At 45.2% G+C, this 20256-nt stretch overlaps 2 protein-coding genes across 6 annotated transcripts in view; one reads left to right on the top strand and one right to left on the bottom strand.

Annotated features, from left to right (window-relative positions):
- Nucleotides 1–152: 152 nt before the first annotated feature.
- Nucleotides 153–14573, top strand: LOC146191530 (MIT domain-containing protein 1-like). Of its 2 annotated transcripts, none has more exons than XM_084602047.1 (6): nucleotides 153–319; nucleotides 391–492; nucleotides 571–707; nucleotides 776–862; nucleotides 1226–1338; nucleotides 13961–14573. In XM_084602047.1, exons 1-6 carry the CDS (start codon nucleotides 175–177, stop codon nucleotides 14037–14039), a joined length of 663 nt encoding a protein of 220 aa, XP_084458173.1. In that variant the 5' UTR covers nucleotides 153–174; the 3' UTR covers nucleotides 14040–14573. The 2 variants fall into 2 exon arrangements, with proteins under 2 accessions (XP_084458173.1, XP_084458172.1); XM_084602046.1 differs by lacking the exon at nucleotides 13961–14573 and adding an exon at nucleotides 13350–13537.
- The window catches only part of LOC146191529 (uncharacterized), a 295812-nt gene continuing 289266 nt past the window's right edge, over nucleotides 13711–20256 (bottom strand). For all 4 annotated transcript variants that reach the window (XM_084602042.1, XM_084602043.1, XM_084602044.1 and 1 more), the window contains one exon: nucleotides 13711–19014. In XM_084602042.1, the coding sequence (XP_084458168.1) occupies nucleotides 16892–18895 (2004 nt within the window). In that variant the 5' untranslated portion in view covers nucleotides 18896–19014 and the 3' untranslated portion in view covers nucleotides 13711–16891. The remainder of the gene's footprint in view (nucleotides 19015–20256) is intronic.

Below are 20256 nucleotides of genomic sequence, written 5' to 3'. Positions count from 1 at the left end.
TGGAAGCGATGTCATGGTTTTTGCAAGCCAACATTTGTTAACATTATTTATTAAAATGCAGTGCAAAATATGTGTTTATTATTAGCAACGTTCTTTTAATTTGCGTTTGTCTAGCTCAACACTTGCGAAATACTGCAAGGCCGCAAGGCTTCCCCACGTCGCCAGGCAAGCATCATGGCTGCGCCCGGTCGACCTGGCCTGGAAAAGGCTGCGGTGGGCGTTTTGAAAAGAGCTGTTGAACATGATCAAGCGGCACGTTACACATCAGCATTAGTGTGCTACCAGGAAGGAATACAGCTGCTTATGGACGCTATTAAAGGTCGGTAACAGCCGTTTGTTTGGCTCACAGCAGGGCAGTTGCATTGTCAAACTGCGTTGTCTTCAACGCAGAAACTTCCAACAGTGATAAGCGAGATCATCTTCGGAATTGGGCAAAGACATATATGGACAGAGCGGAAAAAATTAAGGAGCAAGTTGTGAAGGAGAAAGCAGGTCTGTCTTGCTGAAGCAGATTGAGCTTTGTTCTACTGATTACATGCATTTGTGCGTGATAGTTGTCATTTCTTGCAGCTGGGACGTACCACGAACAGATTCACATAGAAAATGGTTCTGTTGGACATAGCTACGAGCAGACGTTCGGGCACTTACTGGATAACATGGTGACATCTGTCGAGGTTGACGACGCTTATGTGCGTTCAGTTCACCAGGCAAGTGTGCACTTTCGCTGAGAACCCTTTTTGAGCAAAGAAACCTGCTACACATGCCTTTTCTTTAGGTTCAGAACTTTGTTCGTCTGTGCGAGCTCTTGAAGAAAAAGTGCGCGTGTTTGAACCGGATCAAGCTGACTACTGGGCTAGACCAGGTGAGGTTTAAATAAAATCGGGATCTGGTTTCAAGCAGGTGGCAATAATGATAATGATATTGTAATTGTTTTATTGCGACGATATGATTATTGCGTCCTATGCTAGTAACCATATGATATTGATGATGCACACCATACAGGAACAAAGAGGTGCTTGATTCCCTGCTGCATTGGTGTGTAAAGCTTTGTTTTGTCCCCCTCCCCGAAAGAAAAGAAACAAACACAGCTTGGTTTCGCTCTCTATTGGTGTGCACGGCTTGTACACCATCATATGTGGTGGATCTTAGGCAGTGCTAGTGTTCCTTTTCTGCTGCAGTTATTCTTTTCCCATGTGGATGATTCTTCTTCAAACCCTCCTTCCAGCGTGATCAGCAGTCTCAACTTGAGAGATTGTCCCAAGTCAAGGCAAGCCTTGCAGACCACGGCATCACCTTGACTACTGAATATTCTGATACCCTGCATGACAGAGAGATAAGGTACAGTGGACCTCGAGTATTAGGTTTTTAATTCGGTTTACTGCCTTTTTGTGTGCTCGTTAATTTGCTTGCAGCTACTGCAGAAATAATTTTTTGACTATATTAAGCATGAGACGCTTTTATAAACCATTTCTGCCAATCTTCGGCAGATGTTGTTTGAAAATTGGTACGAATTCGAGGCCAGGCATGCACTCAAGCCCAGTGCCAAACATGGTGACGACATGAACTGAACATGTACCTGAACCTGGGGGGAAAATGAAATTGATCCTTTTTAAACAGTTTTAAAATATTTCATACTGACGGTATCCACCAGAAAATAAAACTCCCATAACATGCTCTGAGCAAGGCATGAAACCAATGCCGGCACAGAGTGACTTCGTTTTTTGGTACCTTGTGCGATTAGGTAATCGTGGCAAGCTCCATATTTGTCATCTTTCACCTGATAATTCTGCACTTCCATATTTCCTTATGCTCGGCAGCAGCACTACTGCAGCCATGGTCGTACACTGGAGCTGTTTGAGTCTAAGGATTAAAATCCTTGTCTTTGTCACCAGAGGCTGCTTTATGTAGCCGCATACAAAGGTGACAAGATGGCTTCAACAGACTAACGTGTTGCATGTTCCAAGGGCCAAAAAAGCTCATTCAAGCACCATAGCATGTCATTCATGGAAAGTATCGAGGGATGCTGAGTGCAGCACTGAGCATGAAAAAGATGAGCACTTAAGCACAGCAGCACATTGAACATTGAAAAGTATGCCAAGCTTACTGTCCAGCAAGCAGTGCATCAAATTATACTGCATTAAAATTGGCCTTATGCCATGCTGTTGTCTTTGGTAGACCTTAAAATATTTTTCAGTGCTCAGAAACAGATATTCAATACAGAAGAAAAGGAAAGTTGTCCTCAAGGTATGATAATGCTTTTATAGAATGTGCATGGTATATGTCATTAATACCATGTAGGAAGGTGTTGATGTGGCCATTTTTGTCTTCATACTTACTGGGTGCTGCCCACGAGAGATTGAACATGCGTGTCCAATTGGCATCTCTTATTTCAGCAAATTATTTGTATATAATAACAGAACTGCATCCAGAAACTTAAAAAAAAAAAAACACAGCTTTTTTCTTTTTGAATGAAAATCATAAAGCCAGCTTCGTAGATGGCCAGAACCGCTATTGAAAGATTGTTTGCACCTAGCGTCCCAGATATTTTTCAGCCGATGCTCCACCTACTGCTTGATGGGGAAATGAGTAAGATTTTGTTTCTTAAAAACCAAAAATGTAATCAGTAAAAAAAATAAGTTAAACACGACACATGTTAAAGAATTTTCAAAATATGAAGAAGTATACTTCCACAAATTTGGAAACTACAAACCCTGAACTTTGAGTTATGGTTATGTCTTCAGTTGACTGCCCAAACTCATTTTGATGTGCCTTGTAGGATTCCTTCTTATCTTTAAAGGCACTCAATTGTGAGCAGAAAATGTGTTTTCAAACCGGGAAACTTATTTTTAAAAGCCACCTTCAATTTATAACATTAAAGAATGATGCTTCTAAACATTCCCAATTCCATGATTGATGTATATGTTGCATTATTCTTCACTTAGCAAGCCGAGCTAACATTTCGACAAGGCCCTGGACCCAGACGAAGACAAGTCTCCTTGTCGAAACATTGGCTTGGCCTGCGAACTGAGGCTCCCTCTCAATCCTTGTTCACTTCTCTTTCATACTGTGGAGCCATCTTCTTGTGTGAAAGAGCACTGAACAAGGATTCAGGGGTTGCGTCAGTTCACCAGCCAAGCCAACGTTTTGACAACGGGACTTGTCTTCAGGGCAGAACGAGAGAAAGGAGATGGCTACACAGTATGAAAGAGGCACCGAACAAGGATTGAGGGGGTGCCTCGGAGGCTCCCCCTCTACTCTTGTTCAGTGCACTTTCTTACTGTGTACCCATCTTCTTTCTCTCGTTCCATCTTGCATTATTCTTGCATTTTAGACTTACTACCATTTGTGAAACGGATCAGAAAAGTCGCATTCCAAATTGAAATGACTGTAAGTGGGCATCGAGTGTGGAAAAAGTTCACTGTACTTAAAGAGACTGTATTTATTTATTTATTTTATTGAGTACATACAAATCGCCCCACGGGAATTAGTGTATGGGGGGTACGCAAAGTGAAAGGCAAAAACACTGTAAATAGATGTAAATTTATACAAAAAACCCAGTAACAATGCAGCTAAGAACAGTAACAGACACTTGGGAAATGCTGTGCAAGTCATGAAAGGGTTAAAATATATGTAAAGCGAAAAAGTAGCATGCACAAGCTTTCTGTTGATAAGGAGAGCAGTCAATAGCTTATGGTGCATGGTACAGTGATGCATTAGTTAGTCCCCGTAAATGTGTTTTAAGAGTGGCTGGAAAGCTGTGGTCATCTAATGAAACTATTGCGTTTGGGAGGCTTTTCCAATCAGTTATTGTGCATGAAAATAAAAGCCGATTTAAATACAGATGTCCGACAGGCAATTTTGCTTGTTTTGCGGCTATGGTCTCTTCTACGGGAAATATATGTGGGAGGTGCAAAGCAACCATCACAGTCAGTGCCAATTTTTTTGTTCATAATGTCGTCTAAGAAGACTAATCTGAAGAAGGCATGACGGAGCTGTAGGGAATCCCATCCTAAATGCTTTTTTAACGTTATGGCACTGTTGTGACGATCATAACTGTTAAAATGAAACATGCTGCATATTCTAAAATTGAGCGCAGGTTTGAGATATGCAGAACTTCTTTCACGTCACTTGGTACATTACGAAAATTTCATTTAATGAAGTTGAGTACGCGACCAGCCTTCATTGCTATGTAATCGACTTTGTAGATTGTTTGTATGTTCCTGATTTTCTATATTTCGATACAGTACGCAATCATCTGCATATAGTCTAATTTTAGACGTTATTCTCATCATTTATAAAAATTAAAAAAAAGATGTGGTCCTAGCACAGACCACTGCGGTACGCCAGATGTAACGGGAACATATTGTGACTCTACGGTGTTGATGACGACTTTTTGACTGCGTTCGTGAAGGTAATCTTTTGCACATTAAGGTGTTGTAAGGCAAACCTAGGCGAGAAAGCTTAAACAGCAGTAAGGTGTGGGACACCGTGTCAAAAGCCTTCTGAAAGTCCAGCAGTATGTAGTCAACCTGTTTACCTTAATCCTAAGAGAAAAAAATGTTATGTGAAAATTCAACAAGTTGGGTCCCACATGATAATTCAACTCTGAAGCCATTTTGAAGATTGACAAAAAATTGGTGATCTTGCAAATGACAAAATATAAAAGTGTAAAGAATGTGTTCTAAAGACATGCAATTTAAACTGGTTAGCGATATTTCCTGTAGTTTTCAACTTGGCATCGAGGACCATTTTTGTGTACTTCCACAATGTTCTGTATTTTCCATTCATCAGGTAAGATAATAACACACTAAACAGGACAACAAGAAATTTATTAATGACGGGGGCACACATTTTAAGCACATGACATGGAATGTTGTCGGGACCAGTGGCTGAATTAGCTTTTAATTCCTGTAGGAGTTTCAGGACACCTTTGTAAGAAATAATTACGTTTGACACGCTATTGAGGCAATAGGGGATCGGCCCAGCTGTGATATATTCGGTAGGTGCAGAAAACATGAATCTGAAGTAATTATTCAAGTGATTAGCTTTTTCAGCATCGTCAGAAATTGGACCTTCACGAGACGAGATCGGAGGAATGGAGCTTTCTTTTTTGCCAGTAGATTTTACATATTACCATATTTATTTTGGATTACGTTTCAGCTTGATACTTAGACATTGAAGGCATCCTTGGTAGGTTTTAGCCTTGATTTGATCGTTTTTCCTAACTTGTCTAATTGGCTATAACTTTTGTCATCTTTTGCGCTAACGTGCCTTCAGAAAAGGTGGCCTCTTTGATTCAGCAGGTGCTTTATATCAGGAGTGAACCATGGTTTGTTATGTCTTTGTCTACACGATAAGAATTTGGATGGAACGTGCTTATCTATTAGGGAAAGTAATTTGTTTCTAAACAGCACCCATAGGTCATTAATATCAGAAGTATTAGCATAGTCTAGAAACTCTTCATAGGAAACCTCAAGGCAGTGCGTAATTAAACCATAATTACCTTTCTCAAAAAAGAACACTTTGCGTGGCAACGCTTTAATCGGTGACTAGCGCCTACAGGAAATTTGTGCGAATACATTATCATGGTCACTGATACCGGGCACGGGTAAGACGGATCCCACCAGCCTATCAGAGTTTGAGAATATCAAGTCAAGTGTGGAAACGCTGTCACTGCATCGTCTTGTGGGAAAGTTCACAAACTGATAAAGGCCGTTGGCAGTGATCATATCACTAAATTTGTTTGAGAGGGCGCAGCGAGAGGACAAAATGAGGGATCTGTATGCCCAAGCGCTATTAAAATAACTTTCACTCAAATATACACTTCATACCATTTTATTTAAATATGACACAGCAAGAAGTGTCACTTCACCTGATATTGTGAAGGCGATGTATTCGTAATATAGCAACACTAACAAAAAACAGACCTGATTTGATGAAAGGTTTTGCTCTGTATTCTTTTTTCTTTGTATCTTACCTGTTAGCCAGAAAGTGCGTAGGCCTTATATTTCCTCTGATCAGACAGGACACAAATGTGAAGCACTGAAGCTTGCTACTTTATAGAAAGGAACTTGAGCTTACCAACAGCACAGGATAACAACACCGCAGCACGGCATGGCACAGAAGCCAAGCACAGAACCATGTTTAGCGTGACTGTCGGCAATGGCCTGTACACCTTCAGGAGCGAGCACCCCGGCGCAGTGGTTAGGGTGCTCGACCACTGTGCAAAAAGGATGCACGATCAAATCCTGGCAGCTACGTCGAAAAGCAAGAGGCCTGTGTGCTGTGCGATGCCAGTGCACGTTAAAGAACCTCAGGTGGTCAAAATTTTCCCGAGTCCTTCACTACGGCGCCTCTCATAGCCTGAGTTGTTTTAATAATAATAATGATAATGATAACAATAATAACAATATTTATTTCACCATCACGTCATACATGATGATGCAGGGGGACCGAAGTAAAAGCTGTCTATCAACGGCCTTGGGACGTTAAACCCCATAGGCCAAACTATGGCAAGCCATTCCGGAGCGAGCACTCATCATTCGCAATAGTGGTGTGGGCAAATCATGTTCATTAGAGAATATTACCACATTTGCATTTTTATCGCAGACTGAGTGCAAACACGCACAAAGTTGGGAATGTCTGTGGCGCAATGTGTGTGGTGGTTCAAAGGGAAAGTGTGTCTTGACTTGATTATCCTGCTTCTTTCCAGTGGTTTCAGAATTCATTTGTTGTAGCGTTGTGCTAGCTTCTCCATATCCATATTTCACTGGGGGATTATCGCTTCCTATTAGAAAATTAGATTAGAAGTGTTACACGAAGTGTAACTTACTCTTTGCATCGAAAAGCTATTGCCTGTACTAGTTTGAGAGAGAGCTTTCAAGGTCAAGCAGAAAGCTTGCCAGGAAAAACATGAGTGAGGCTGATGCGGAGGCCACCAGAATTCCGACCTGATATGTCCCTGCCAGCATAGATGGCACCTGCGCTTTCTAGTGCGAACTATGCATCTACTTCTAGGATGATTTGAAAAACTCACCAGAAAAATGATGGACGCCTTGTTTGGAGAGTATATAATATATCTAGTGTTGGTTGACTAATTGGGAGTGATTGATAGTGTGATTGATCGATCAGCTTGTAGTGACTGGTGATTAGGGAATGAAACCAGCTTGGTGTCAACGAATAATCTCGTGTCTATGTTGCTGAGTTTGAACACATGTGATGAAACCTCTGGTTGGTGATACTGCGGCAATGTCGTCTATAGACCCTTTACAGTGCGAGCGCATGGTCGCTGCCATATTTGATCATGTGACCCTTCCGCCATCGCCGGCCTTCTGGTTTGACGGCTTTCGACGCGCTGGTACTCGGCTGCATGGTGCGGCGTACACAATATCGCTGGGGACAACGAGCTTGTAGATAGCCAAAAAATTTCATGTGAATGCTCATAGTGTGTGTGTAGGTGTTAAAAATGTTTAATTTAACCACATATTTCATTTATTGCGTCCTCCTAAATGTCTGCATTGGCTACAACGTTTCGACAAACCGTCAGCCGTCGACTTGTTTTTTGATTTTTTTTTTACCAATGCGCTCTCTGTGGAAAACATTTTCTGTAAAACTGAATAGATTACAAACTGATTATCCCCTCAAAATTTTTTTATTCTCTTGCGCAGAGGGCGAACGCGTGTTCAGACCGTGCTGGCTGAGACGCATTATGAATGTTCACCATTTAACACTGTGCACAATATTTACTGCTCAATATGGACGCGCATGTAATCCTCGACAATTGATGTATAATTTTACCTCCTGTAAACGTCCTGCCTTCAAAAGACTATTATGCTGCTTGAGGGCTGCATCAGGCACTCAGTGACAATCACCTGCGCTCGGGCTAAAGTGACTGGAAACTGCATGGGAATTCAGAACCCACCGTAGGCAGCCCAAGCAAGTGAGGATATAAAAAACCTTATCATGGTAAATTTCATCATTGGTCCGTGCATTACTTTCATAAAAGCAGCAGTTATTACAATTGCAGCAGTGCTTGTATAATTAAAGTTTGGTTTAGTTTGTGGGGTTTAAAGTCCCAAAGCCACTCAGGCTATGAGTTGAGGATGCGGAAATTTCCACCCGCTGAGGTTCTTTAACGTGCACTGATATCGCACAGCACACGGGCGCCTGGGTTTTCGGCTCCATCGAAAAGCAGCCGCCGAGGCCGGGATTCGATACCGCATATCTTGGGAACAGTACCTAATTAAAGTAAGCAAATTCACTGACATGCCCACACTGACTTTCCTTCTCTGCACAATCAATTCTTATAAATGCATATACATTAATAGCCACGTCAAGGTACTTCTTAACGCCCTGCGAAAATAATGCGGCAGCAATGGCACAATATACAACTTCTCAGAAAACTTTAGGGTCGTTCTCGCATTCCCATGGCTACTGCCGGTGCTAAAATGAGCTGGTGCGTGAGATATAGCCTTTCTCTACAATGCACACGCGCTTTATTTACCCAGAACGGAACATGTACTCGTGATACACCTCCGAGAAAAACGGTGGCCTAGGCCATGATGTGCACCTTTTGTAGAAAGCATCGTCTGTTCTTCCGCCAATAAACAGGTTCATTAGCTCTACTTTCTCACAGAATACTTCGACAATACAATACATCTGCATCAAAGCAGCGGTGTTTAAAAGTCAACCGGCATTCTTGCACAAGATGCACAGCAGCAGTCCGTAATGCGCGCTGATGCATTCCGAAGGCCAGCAATGATGGCCGTACTAGTGGCGCCACCTGTTAGGGAGAGTGGAACTACTCTCTGTAAACGGTCTGTTGTACCAGATGCACTTCGGCATTGTACCAGATGCATGCAACAATGTGGGGCTTCACTTCAAGATAGACCTTCTCATGACGGTGGTGCTCAGCTACCATAAAGACTTAGTAACACGGAAGCTGAGAGAGTAGAAAACGCTCGTTATAAGACAGCTAGATGGGTAAAATGAAGGCGGGATGCCAATATACGAGCATTTTCACTATCGCGTTTACTCTTAAGGTGAAGCTGAGCGTCCTAATTTTTTTGTCGGATATTTTTCTCTTCTTGATCTGTTTCGCGCAAACTCGTTTTGATGATACTCGTCGGCTAATTGATCAATTGACGACATGAAGCGCAGGGGCCATAGGGATGAAAGCAGTGTTACAACTTGGAAGACTTGCTGTGGGCTAGGGACTCTTGAAAGCAAGACTGATAATTTCAGAGCCGATTCCTTTGCTAACCAGCCCTTTGAGTTGAAAGAAAAAAACAGTGAAGGAGTCAGCTTTTTAAGCCACTCCTCACGTATCTCCTGCACATCGCGTTCGCTCAACAGCGGAGTTATAGGTTTTTGTCCATCATTTTGTAGGATCTAGGCTGCTCGATAAGAACCGAGGTGCATCCTCAAAGGAAGCGAGCGGCCTACTGACATGCACAGAAGAGCGAGCATGGCAGTTTTAGCAACTTAGCACAAAGCCCAGGTGAAGATAATTAAAGGACAGCGAGTATTATTGAGTTTTGCTAAAAACTTGTCATTGCAAGATAATTCGGTGTTCTTTCCTGCTCACTGAACACTTTTTCATTTAAAACTAGCACACGGCCACTGTAATTCGTTTCACAAGTGGTAGCAGAAATCCAGTTAATGAGATCACAATGTAAAGTATTTTTAATGTGGTTCGGCGTGTTCTAAGCCATTATTTCTGAAAGTTGGGAAGAAGTTGCAGGTGGCCCTTCCTCGTAAATTGTTTTCAATATTTGGCAGACGTGCTTTGTTCGCAGTTGAGTGTATTTTCGGGTATGAAGGAATTCTACTGCTGACTTCAAAATGACTGTGGGTATTGCCAACAGAAAAGATTATTATATCTTTGGTTTTAAGGTTTCTAGGTTTTTAATTTGTGAAGCAGATATACACCCTTCATATTTTGAACATTCTTCAACATGAGTCATGTCTACCTTTTTCTTTTTTTACTTTATGCCTGTCCTAAGAGACGAAATCATACCCATTTACTCATTATGCTCTGTGTGGAGGAATGTCAACAGAAAAATATCTGGACAGGTGGATCCAAACAATTTCCTTTATACCAGTCCAAAGTTTAAATTTTATGATTTCCAGAAAACCATCCTGTCTAAGAAGTTTGCTTTGGGATTTTTTTTTTTTTTAAAGAAAAGTTTTTTTCTTTTTTCGAGAATTAAGCTCAGGTATGTTCTTCCGGTTGCACTTCTATCGTTAGATATTTTTTAATTGAAAATAAAAATGTTGATTGGACAGGCGTGTTTGATCTCCTGTGGGTAGCGCCTTGCCGCACTTGCAGTCTTGGTGAACTGCTGTGGCCAAAGCCCAGGTGGGAATAAAGCTGTGGGCAGTGGGACTCTTGCTTTTGCTGTGCAATTTAGGGAAACGAGCGAGAGAAGCAAAACTACCATGTACTACATTACATATTAATGCGGCAGTGTTAAAAGGTCCCATTGGCCAAAGAATCCGGCATCGACGTTCTGAGTGAAAAATCATGCGCATGTCTCTGGCAAGTGGTATTTTGTGGCTGTCACGGCCAGCGGATTGCCTGGCATCACGCGACCACATAACGACTGATTTGGCAGGAGTTGCCAACTCGAGCCCCTCCTTTCAGATGGGAAGTTGAGATCGTACAGAATCCAGCTTTCCGGGACCCTTGAATTCTGAGTCAGACACGCCCGAGGTCACATAGGCAAGCTCGTGCGGCTTAGTTAAACGGGCCATTGTATCTTTGTCGGATGGTCGCAGAATGAAAATGTGGCATTAAGGGTATTATTGCGTCCACTCTTAGGACGACGCTTTAAAAATTTTTTATTTCATTTCAAAGGGGTGATGAAGGCTAATTTTACAAACCGTGATCTCAACATCATACTTTATCATGGGTATAAATCAAGGTACAAACCCCACGCACGCCTGTTGCTGTAACTGCTGCCATTTCATTTTTATGTAGAACGGACATTGCTGCAGCAATGGTGTAAAAAGGGGAATTCGGTTTCCCCCTGAGGCTTATATTCACTGGCACCATACTGCGTGCTGAGGGCACTCAACTGGCTGAGCCTGACGATGCGAGTTGAACGCTGGCCACAGTGACCGTGTTTTGATGAAGGCAAAGTGCGAGGTGCCTGTGTATTGTGCAAAGGCAGTGCATGTGAAAGAACCTCAAGTAGAGAAATTATTCCCAGGCTGTCCGCAATAGTGTCCGTTATAACTTATGTTGCTCTGGGACATCAACTCAAATTCTTCTTAGGGCATTAAAAAACAAGCTGTTTCTGAGTTGTCCTGGAATTTTTTTTTTATAATGAACAGAGTATTTAAACAGCCTTGGTTTACATGTGCCAAAATGTAGCTATTTAAGTTCTTTTCTAAGTCTGAAATAATAGTTCTTTTAAATGTGAAAAAAAAAAAAAAATCTTTCAGTGTGAACTTTTGAGGAGAAAAAGAGGGCAGACGTTGAAAAATTAAAGGCATAGGTATAAAAATGAAAAATCGCAGTAAGAACTTATTTAGATTATACAAAAAGTTGCAAAGTGCCTTCTTTTTTTTTTTTTTTTACTGTTGTGCATATCTGTAAGCTTATTTTTTTGGTATTAAACCTTTTGGGACTCAAGAAAAATGGGAGACCCCAAGGGGCTTTGGAAAACATCTTTAGTAAACAAAAAATTTGTACTATCCTGCTACAATTTATATTAAATAATTATTCAACCTTTCTTTCTAGTGCATACAAAATGTTTTGTTTAAGCATTATGCATAAAATGGAGGAATCAGCTGTTTGTGAACTTGCAGAAAAAAAAAAGCAGGTGTACCAAAATGGAAAACTGCAGTAATTCAGAAGATACTAAATGTAGTACACTGCCTATTTTCTTAGTGGTAATAATTTGGCACACCTAATTGTAAGTCTTTTTATTGTGGTAGTCACCCTTTCTCTGTGGCAGTTATTCTTACTCCGATATGTCCTATTTCCTAACTACACCAGTAAAATGCAGCGAAGCCAAAGTACCGATGACCTGGTATGTCATGTGAAGCCATTTTTAAAGTAGGGCTTTTAACTGGCATGTCAGCTTTAGTTCAAACACATGTAGTGGATGAAGTCAGGCAACAACACGTGTTCAGAATCGTGCGTGCAATGTGGTAACCTATGCACCTTATGGAGTGACACAGAGAATGCCACTCCATCCTTAGAGGTGGCTCAGTTTTGTCACAGCTACTATATTTATGATCCAGCTTTCCATGCTAAAGGTTCTTCTTATGATGCGGCTACTGCACAAACAAATTGGGAGTTTTAGTATTGGTGCAACTTTCATAGCGAGCGGAAACGAGGGCTGCGGAATTGAGCCATCACCTTGAGTGCATCCAAAACATTTGCAAGGCACACTTAACGATGCTGGCTGTGAAAAAGTCTAGTCTAGCTGGATGCAAACATTGCACTACTCGGGCCTCTTAAAAGCAATCCTCTCTTTGCATGTGCATTTGCCATGTTCATATGGGATAGAGCTGGTAGCAGCGCCAAATCAGAGTACGTAACACTGTGCGCGCACCAGTTACTTATCACTGGCTGTAAATGACTGGGAAGGATTGTATTCTGTCATTCACCTTCTTTATAAGAACCAGAGTTGCATCTCTACGCATTGGACTGTACAGCTAAAAGCAATATGAAAGGGAACACGGGAGCGTGTGGCCTCTACGCTTTCAAATACGCGGTCACCGGCAGTTCATAACGAATCAGTGGTAAAGACGCATTCAAAGTAAGCTTGGTCGGCAGCTCTTTTCGAGCGTACCCTTGGTGCCACCCATTCTAGTCTTGAGTTGTTGGCAGCGCTTTGCAAAACACGGAGGCCACGCGCTCCCGTGTTCCCTTTCATATTTTTTCTAGCTGTACCTCAGCCTCTTCACCTGTGCCATGGATCATAGTTGCTGAAACGGTACTTTGATGCAGTGCACAGTTTCATCAAAAAACTAGTTTATAGCAGCATGCAGCAGGTTTAATGCAGAGCTGCAGGTCGGTGCACTTAGTGAAGCATTTCCACTGCAGAATGTATCAGGCACTCACTTATACAAGGCTAATTGTGCTGCTCTATGGTCGGTTTTCACTTTCCCTTTAGTCTTTGTAGTAATGTATTGCATCTTGCTTGACCACACTGAATCATTTATTTGTTGTTGATGTTCTGTAACTGGAAATGGAGCATTTACAGTTACTTATGTGCATTCTTTCAGCAGTACTAGCTGTCGAAACGTTTTTGGTTGCAGTCAATAAGTATAGATGACTGGTGAGACATGCCTGCCAGTTGGTCAGGCTATGCGCATGTTCTGATCTCTAACAGGTTAGACACTGGCTGGATCATCAAGATCGGAAGGGGTCTGGACTACTTTCGCCCAACAGCCAACAAATTCAGCCTCGGTTTCTTTGACCACGACCTGAGAGCGTGCCACGAAACGACAGTCGACATTTTTCACAAAAATTTCGTTCGTACATCTTGACAGTGCCTCCGGATGTGCTTTTGTAATAAATGCGCTATTTTTATTTTTATGGCTTGCTTCCTTGATGCTATAGTGGCAGCCTGGAAGGTGAGCAGCTGATTCATGACATAGACAAGTTCGTTTAGATGCGGAAAAGCCATGAACTTGGCACATTGTCATGAAACGTGGCTGTTCATAACGTAACGCAAGAAACACACTGCTGCATCCTGGAACACTGTCTTTCTTTATTTGAGTCCATTGTTCAATGCAGATATTTACACACACATGCGCGCACACACATAATGACATGGTTCACGTATTTATACATATCGGTTGAGCTTCTTGCAGTGCCTTTTCACAAGGGTCCCTCGCATCAATCAGACTGTCCCTGCAGCGGCACTCCTTTCATCGAGTGTCCCTCATCTCTGCCTGCAAAAAACTTCACGCTTGTAAGGCACATCTTGTTGTCTTGCAGGAAAAGAACAACGGAGAACTGTTTTCACTTGTGGGGTCACCATAGAGCACTGCACAATGGTCGAACCTCATTGCACTAACTTCCCTGTGTGTTGGAGAGACTTTGCGTGTGTGGAAGTGACCAAGACGGAGGACAAGCTGGTCATTCCTAGTGCAACTTGGCCTGTCCAGCTTGCAGCGGTCGGCTGTATAGATGCACATATCCTTTGGATAGGGAATCTATAGTGTACAGGCGGATTCACTGACGTAATAAAGCAACAGCGGAGTAACAATCAGAATTCAGGTTAATTCAGTGTGTGTATGGGCTCATGACATGGTTGTTCACTGTGCTTCAAAATTGTTTTGGCATACATAGCCAAGTTTCTCTTTTGTTTTTTTGATGAAAAGAGTAGCCTAATGGAGATCTAATGAACAAGTGCGTGCATCCACCCGCCATATTTTTCATCTTCCCTGTCCCGCTGAGAACAAACTAAGATAAAAGTGGTTAAACTTGAACGTAGCATCACCAAGCATAAACCACAAAATAGATTATAGTTATTATTTTGGGTAGCAGTAAATGAGAATTAAAAATCTAATGTGCCCAAGTTTTTGGCTTCTTCAGCAATGTTGCAGTTCACTGAGGTTTTTTGCTATTAGTACTGCGTTTTATGTATTATAAGTCTGGCTCCATCACCATTGTTAATGTGAAGCAGAGAAACAAAAAATGAATGTCTCACTGCTAGTCTCCGTTTTTTGTATTGGCTGCAGTGAGTTTACAAAGAAGCTACATATGATTATGACTGCGTATGTTTGCAGTTTGTGGAACCGTTACATTTGTCAAAGAAATCCTTCTCGGACTTCAATGCTTCCATGGTTCAAACATGGAACTCCTTAAGGAGTAGCAAACAGAAATTAGCGCTGCAAAGACTAGGAATGTTTGCCACCACACAGGTATTCATGAATGAGCAGAAAAAAATTGTTAATAACATTATATGCATTGCCTGGTTGCTGTGATGCATTTGTTGCATCAATATGATTGCTTGCTACAAAAAGAAAGCAGTACAAATACTTTATTTCGTTTAATAAAACTCATTTTGTTTTTTATCCTGGAAAGGCAGAGTAAGTTTCACACCCTGAGGTACACCTTAACTTGGCAAGGAACTGCTCATAAGCACCCTGCTTCTAGAGGAGTTTTATGTGTGACAAGAAAGTGGTCCCACAAGGTAATATACCTGTGAGGTTGTTCTTGAGATGCAGTAATTCGATGAAGCACAATTCAACCATGTCATAATTCCATCGTGGCATGAAACAGACTTTCACCCACAGGTAAAAGATGTAAATGCCTCATGAGAAGCGAGTGCAACATTCGGTCTCAGTAGAAAAATGTGTGAATTCTGCATCTGAAGTTTCTCTTGAACACGACTCATTCCTCTTGATTGAACTGCCACGGTGTTTAAACTCTGCAACTAGTCAACCACTGCAAAGGTAAATGAGGCTAAACTAGTGATCCGGCCCCCACATGCCACATTTGGCGCATGTGCAAAATGAGAACAGCGATAAGGGACGGTCGCAACTGGCGATGTGCCCACGTCCTCGGTGGTATCATCAGCTCCGTGCAAACACAAGATGTGATGCTCTGTGTGTGGGATGGGCTGCATGGTGGGAACAAAAACAGCACTGCTGCACTTTGGGGAGTACATCCGGAAAAAAAGAAAAGAAACACGCACGAACAAATAACTACAATCAAGGAACAAGTGCGGAGGGATAATGTTCATTCGCACCCCTACCGCGGAAAGTTAAGTGGCAAATGCCGCATCACATCACCTTCCATGGCTTCACACACTAATCCTTGCAACGCCTACAAAGGTGCACAGGTGTCTTGCAACTAACACCCTTAACACTTAATTACTTAATTGTCCCGATTGGGTTAGTTTTGCTGCAACTGCTAAAAATGCAGTTTTTTTAGCCAGAATACCTTGGATGAACAAGTCAGGAAAGCCATAAATATCTGAGGGGTCACTAAAGCTTTGTCCTGAAGGGTATGATATCACTGAGTTAATGGCTCCCATTCGCCAGCTCCCATTTTGAATCCTCGCTCATGCACACACACTTCTCTACTCATAATCACGAATCCCTTCTTGATTTCAGCCCCAATTAACCCACACGTACTCAGTAGAGTATATAGCTGTAATGTGCCATAGTATAAGAAAAACCACATGACAAAGGTATGAAGCCTTGCTTTAACAAAGTATACGGGCGTGTCTCCATGGCACCCGAATTGGCAGCACCAGACAGTTCAGTCATGTCATGCAATGTCATGACGCCACAAAACCCTATGGCCAGTCAGTGCATGCCGACTAACAACTGCCCGAAGCATGTGCGTGATTTTTCGTTCAATGCCGACAATGCCTGATTTTCTGAAGAACCTTCACCGCTGTTGCAGTAAAATATGCGACTAATTTCTAGAACTTAAAAAAAAAGAAAAATATCTGTTTCAACTTCCTTAAAGTTCAACTTCGTTTTTTTTTTCCCTTGTTACATAGTTGGTGTGAGCTGTAACAAATTTTCTGCATTTCAAGCCCTAAAAAAAATGTGGCATGAATACCTGCCTCTTGCGATTGCTTGGTGCATTGCACATAACTTTATTCTCTGCCTGTATTGAACTGCTCCACCTATCTCCTATGGCACCGTAATGTGCTGCTCCTCATTCCAGCTACCTCGCACATATTCTTTACGTGAATGTGGAGCAGTGTTGAAAAGGTGATAGAAACAAGGAGCGGGGTACAGAGAGGTGAAGCCGCTATGCCGACAAGTGACTGAGACCATTAGTGTGGGTGTAGCAAAAGGGTGTTAGCTGCTGGACAGCAGTGCACCTTACCGCGCCTAACACCGTTTAGCGTGCAATGAGTCCATTCTGGCCGTGAGAAGACGCTGCGTCGTCGGTGCGCTCTGACTAGACCTCGGTGCCGTCCGCCGGCGCCTCGGGAATGCTGGGCGGGTAGCAGCTTTGGGGTGTGCCGGCCGCCGCGCGGTAGTAGGCCGACGGGTGCTCGTACGGAGTCCAGCGTGGCGACGGCGGCTGGGCGGCGCCGATCTGGTCGATGAGGTCCGGCCCGCGGTGCTCCAGGTCTCGTACGCGAAGTGTCTCGAGACCCGCGTACGGTTCGAGCGGACTCTGGGCGTCGGCTCGCTCGACCAGGGGTCTTCGGTCGCCCTTGGTGCGGCGGAGCGTGTCCGTCAGCTCGCCATGTAGCCGCGCGTGCAGGTCGTCCGTGGGCGGCACCACGGGCATCGGCACCGGAATCGGGCTGCGCGCCAGCGAGCGCCGGTCGATGGTGCCTGCGCGGGAAGGAATGGAGGAGAGCACGGACTCGTCCGTCGAGTAGTCGTGCTCCTTGACCACCCAGACACCCGAGGACGACTCGACGCAAAGGCCCGGGTCCAGAGGCTCCAGCTCCGACGGCAGACCCTGGTAGCTGTTGGTCATGAGCAGGCGCGGCGGCTTCTGGATCGGGTTCACGAGAAGCTTCACGTCGGCCGCGTCGCCCGTGGCCGGCTGTGACTGTTGCTGCTTGTCATTGTGCAGCGCCTTGTGGTTGCTGTTGGCCTCAGTGCGCTTGGTCTTGCGGGAACCCAGCGGTGCCCCTCGGCGGCGGCCGCGGCGCCGGCACAGCCACAAAGTGAGGCCGAAGACCACGAGCACTGCGAGGGCGCCCACCAGAATGCCAATGACCATGCCCAGCACTGGGTTCTCGGCGTACGAGTGCTGCTGCTGTTCGGTTGACTCGCGCGCCTGCTCAGTCATCTCGACCTCGGCCGTAGCGCCCCCGCCGGCGGAAGCGCGCACTTCGGTCGGACGTTTGGTCACCTCCAGGGTGAAGTTCCGCACTACGCGTCCCGCGGCGTTCTGCGCAGCGCATGCGTACGGCCCGGCCAACGGCTCCTGCACGGAACGGAGCGTAAGCCAGGAGAGACGCTCGCGGTCGCCGGCGTCCTGCGTCAGGATGAACGCCTGGCCCGGCTCGCTCTTGTTGGTGAGCGGCTTGTCTTTCCATAGCCACGAGATCTCGGCCGGCGGGTCGGCGCGCACGCGGCACTGCAGCGTGACGTTGCTGTTTTCGTGCACCACCATGTCCTCCGGCGTGCTGCTGCTCGCGTTCAGGAACGCCGGGGGACACGCCATCTCCTCGCTCGACAGGCTCTTCCATGGCTTCCCGCTCAGCCGTAGAGGCTTATGGCACGCGGGCGAGTAGAGGGAAATGTTGTTCCTCTCCAGCCACATACGGAACGCCCGCAGTTCGCAGTCGCAGCGCCACCGGTTCCCGTCCAGGGCGATCTCGTGCAGCGACAAGAAGGGCGACATGGCTCTGCCTGGCAACGTCTCTAAAAGATTGTGGTCTAGTTTGAGAACCTTCAGATTGGACACTCCTTCGAACGCGCCGGCAGCCACAGACTCGAGTCGACACTCGGTCATCTCCAGGTGGGTCAGGTCGGTCAGGTCCGCGAAGGCCATGTCGGCCAAAGCCGTGATGGGGTTGCGGCTCAGGTAGAGGCTCTTGAGTTTGCGCGTGCTACTCAGCGCTGCCGTCGGCACGGCGGACAGCTTGTTGTCCGACAGGTCCAGCTCGATGAGGTTGGTCACTTTGAATAGCGCCAAGTCGTCGATGTGACTCAGCTCGCAGCGGGACAGGTACAGCTTCTGGACGTTGATGAGGCCCGCGTTGACGAAGGCGTGCTTAGGCAGCGCCTGGATCAGGTTGTGGGTCAGGTTGAGCACTTGCAGATTCTCGTCCATACCCGAGGGGAGCGCGGAGAGCTCCAGGAGCGGGCACTCGCCGTACATCTTGCCGCCGCGCCAGATGCACTTGCAGCCATCGCTGCACGTGAAGCACAGCGAGCGCGGCAGCTGGCTCAGCGCCACGACGAGCCACAGCAACTGCAGCCCGGCAGCCGGCATGGCTGCGCGACCGTGCTCGGCACGACGCCTCAGCGACGACGCGCGCCGGCGGTCAGCGGGGGGCCGCCGCTCCTCCTGCGGCGGTCGTCGTCATAACCGCCGATCATCGTCCGGATGGCCTGCGCAGTAAGAGACAAAGCAAAGATTATGCTTGCAGCAACCTTCGCAAGTCTCAGCGTCATTAATGCTGTGCTGTCAGGTCGCGAACATGTCCCCACGCAGTACAAAATATCGCCCCAATACTGGTGTGTTGACAATGCACTGGTCCTATGTTGAGCCGGACACTGTCAATATGGTACCAATATTGCGCTATAGTTCGCGTTTCCTGGGTCTAGGAGCTTTTTGATGCCGGCTTATTGACAGCGCAGAAACCTTTCTCCACTACACTCAAGGAGGCAGAAATGGATTTATGGGCGACTATTGGGATTCCTTTTTGTGCGATACATTCTTTGAACTCACTTTGCAAGAAAATGTGGGGGCCAATTTGGCCTTCTAACCAAATACATGCCGTCTTTAATTCCGCCTCTGGCACCGCTATGGCGGCTAGAAAAATCTACTGCTGGACCAAAAGACGTAGCTTCGATCCTGACTTCCTGACTGTGGAGGCTGCTTTTCAGCGTAAGTAAACAGCAAGGTCTCTGTGTACAGTGCGATGTCAGTGCACGTCAAAGAATCCCGTGCGATCGAAATTTCGGTAACCCCCCCCCCCCTTCCACCCCTCCCCCCCCCCCGCGCGCTCCGGTGTCCATCACACCACACATAGCCCGAGTCGCTGTGAGACGTTAAACCCCGTAATTCAAACTAACCCACTTACGCTCCTGAAAGGGTGTGTGTGTGTGTGTGTGTGTGTGTGTGTGTGTGTGTGTGTGTGTGTGTGTGTGTGTGTGTGTGTGTGTGTGTGTGTGTGTGTGTGTGTGTGTGTGTGTGTGTGTGTGTGTGTGTGTGTGTGTGTGTGTGTGTGTGTGTGTGTGTGTGTGTGTGTGTGTGTGTGTGTGTGTGAGAGAGAGAGAGAGAGGGAGACCCTTAAAATTAGCGAAAAGTAGTTCGAAGGCCAGTGCAATAAACACGTCACAATTCGAGTTATGTTGGGCGCCAAGTTTGCAGCAGTCGTTTTTTCCGTCAAAATAAGGACTCTCTCACTCTAGCAAGTTCTGGCAAGGGCTTAGCGGTTCTGGTATACGGTGACATGCGAAAGAAAGCTCACATTGTCATATATAGACCAAGTTTCGCGTTGAAACGATGCGCTCAAAAAGCAGGGAAGATAAGCTTGCGGAGCCGCGCCGTTGTCACACAAAGGCTGCGATCACTCACTGAGCGCTTTGACCATCGCGTATGATGACAGTGCACTGCGAATGGAGCGA

This window comes from Amblyomma maculatum, chromosome 4 (genome assembly GCF_055883805.1).
Source record: "Amblyomma maculatum isolate TAMU_Amacu chromosome 4, ASM5588380v1, whole genome shotgun sequence".
NCBI classification, from domain to species: Eukaryota; Metazoa; Arthropoda; class Arachnida; order Ixodida; family Ixodidae; genus Amblyomma; species Amblyomma maculatum.
Note: the sequence above shows the minus strand (reverse complement) of the source record. Positions and strands in the feature narration are given on the sequence as shown.

Bases quoted from the DNA above. Each gene is read 5' to 3' on its own strand.
- LOC146191530 (XM_084602046.1), top strand. From the start codon at position 175: ATGGCTGCGCCCGGTCGACCTGGCCTGGAAAAGGCTGCGGTGGGCGTT. The intron at 708-775 runs GCAAGTGTGCAC...CCTTTTCTTTAG, and splicing joins ATGTGCGTTCAGTTCACCAG to GTTCAGAACTTTGTTCGTCT. The intron at 1,339-13,349 runs GTACAGTGGACC...GATCTCTAACAG, and splicing joins CTGCATGACAGAGAGATAAG to GTTAGACACTGGCTGGATCA.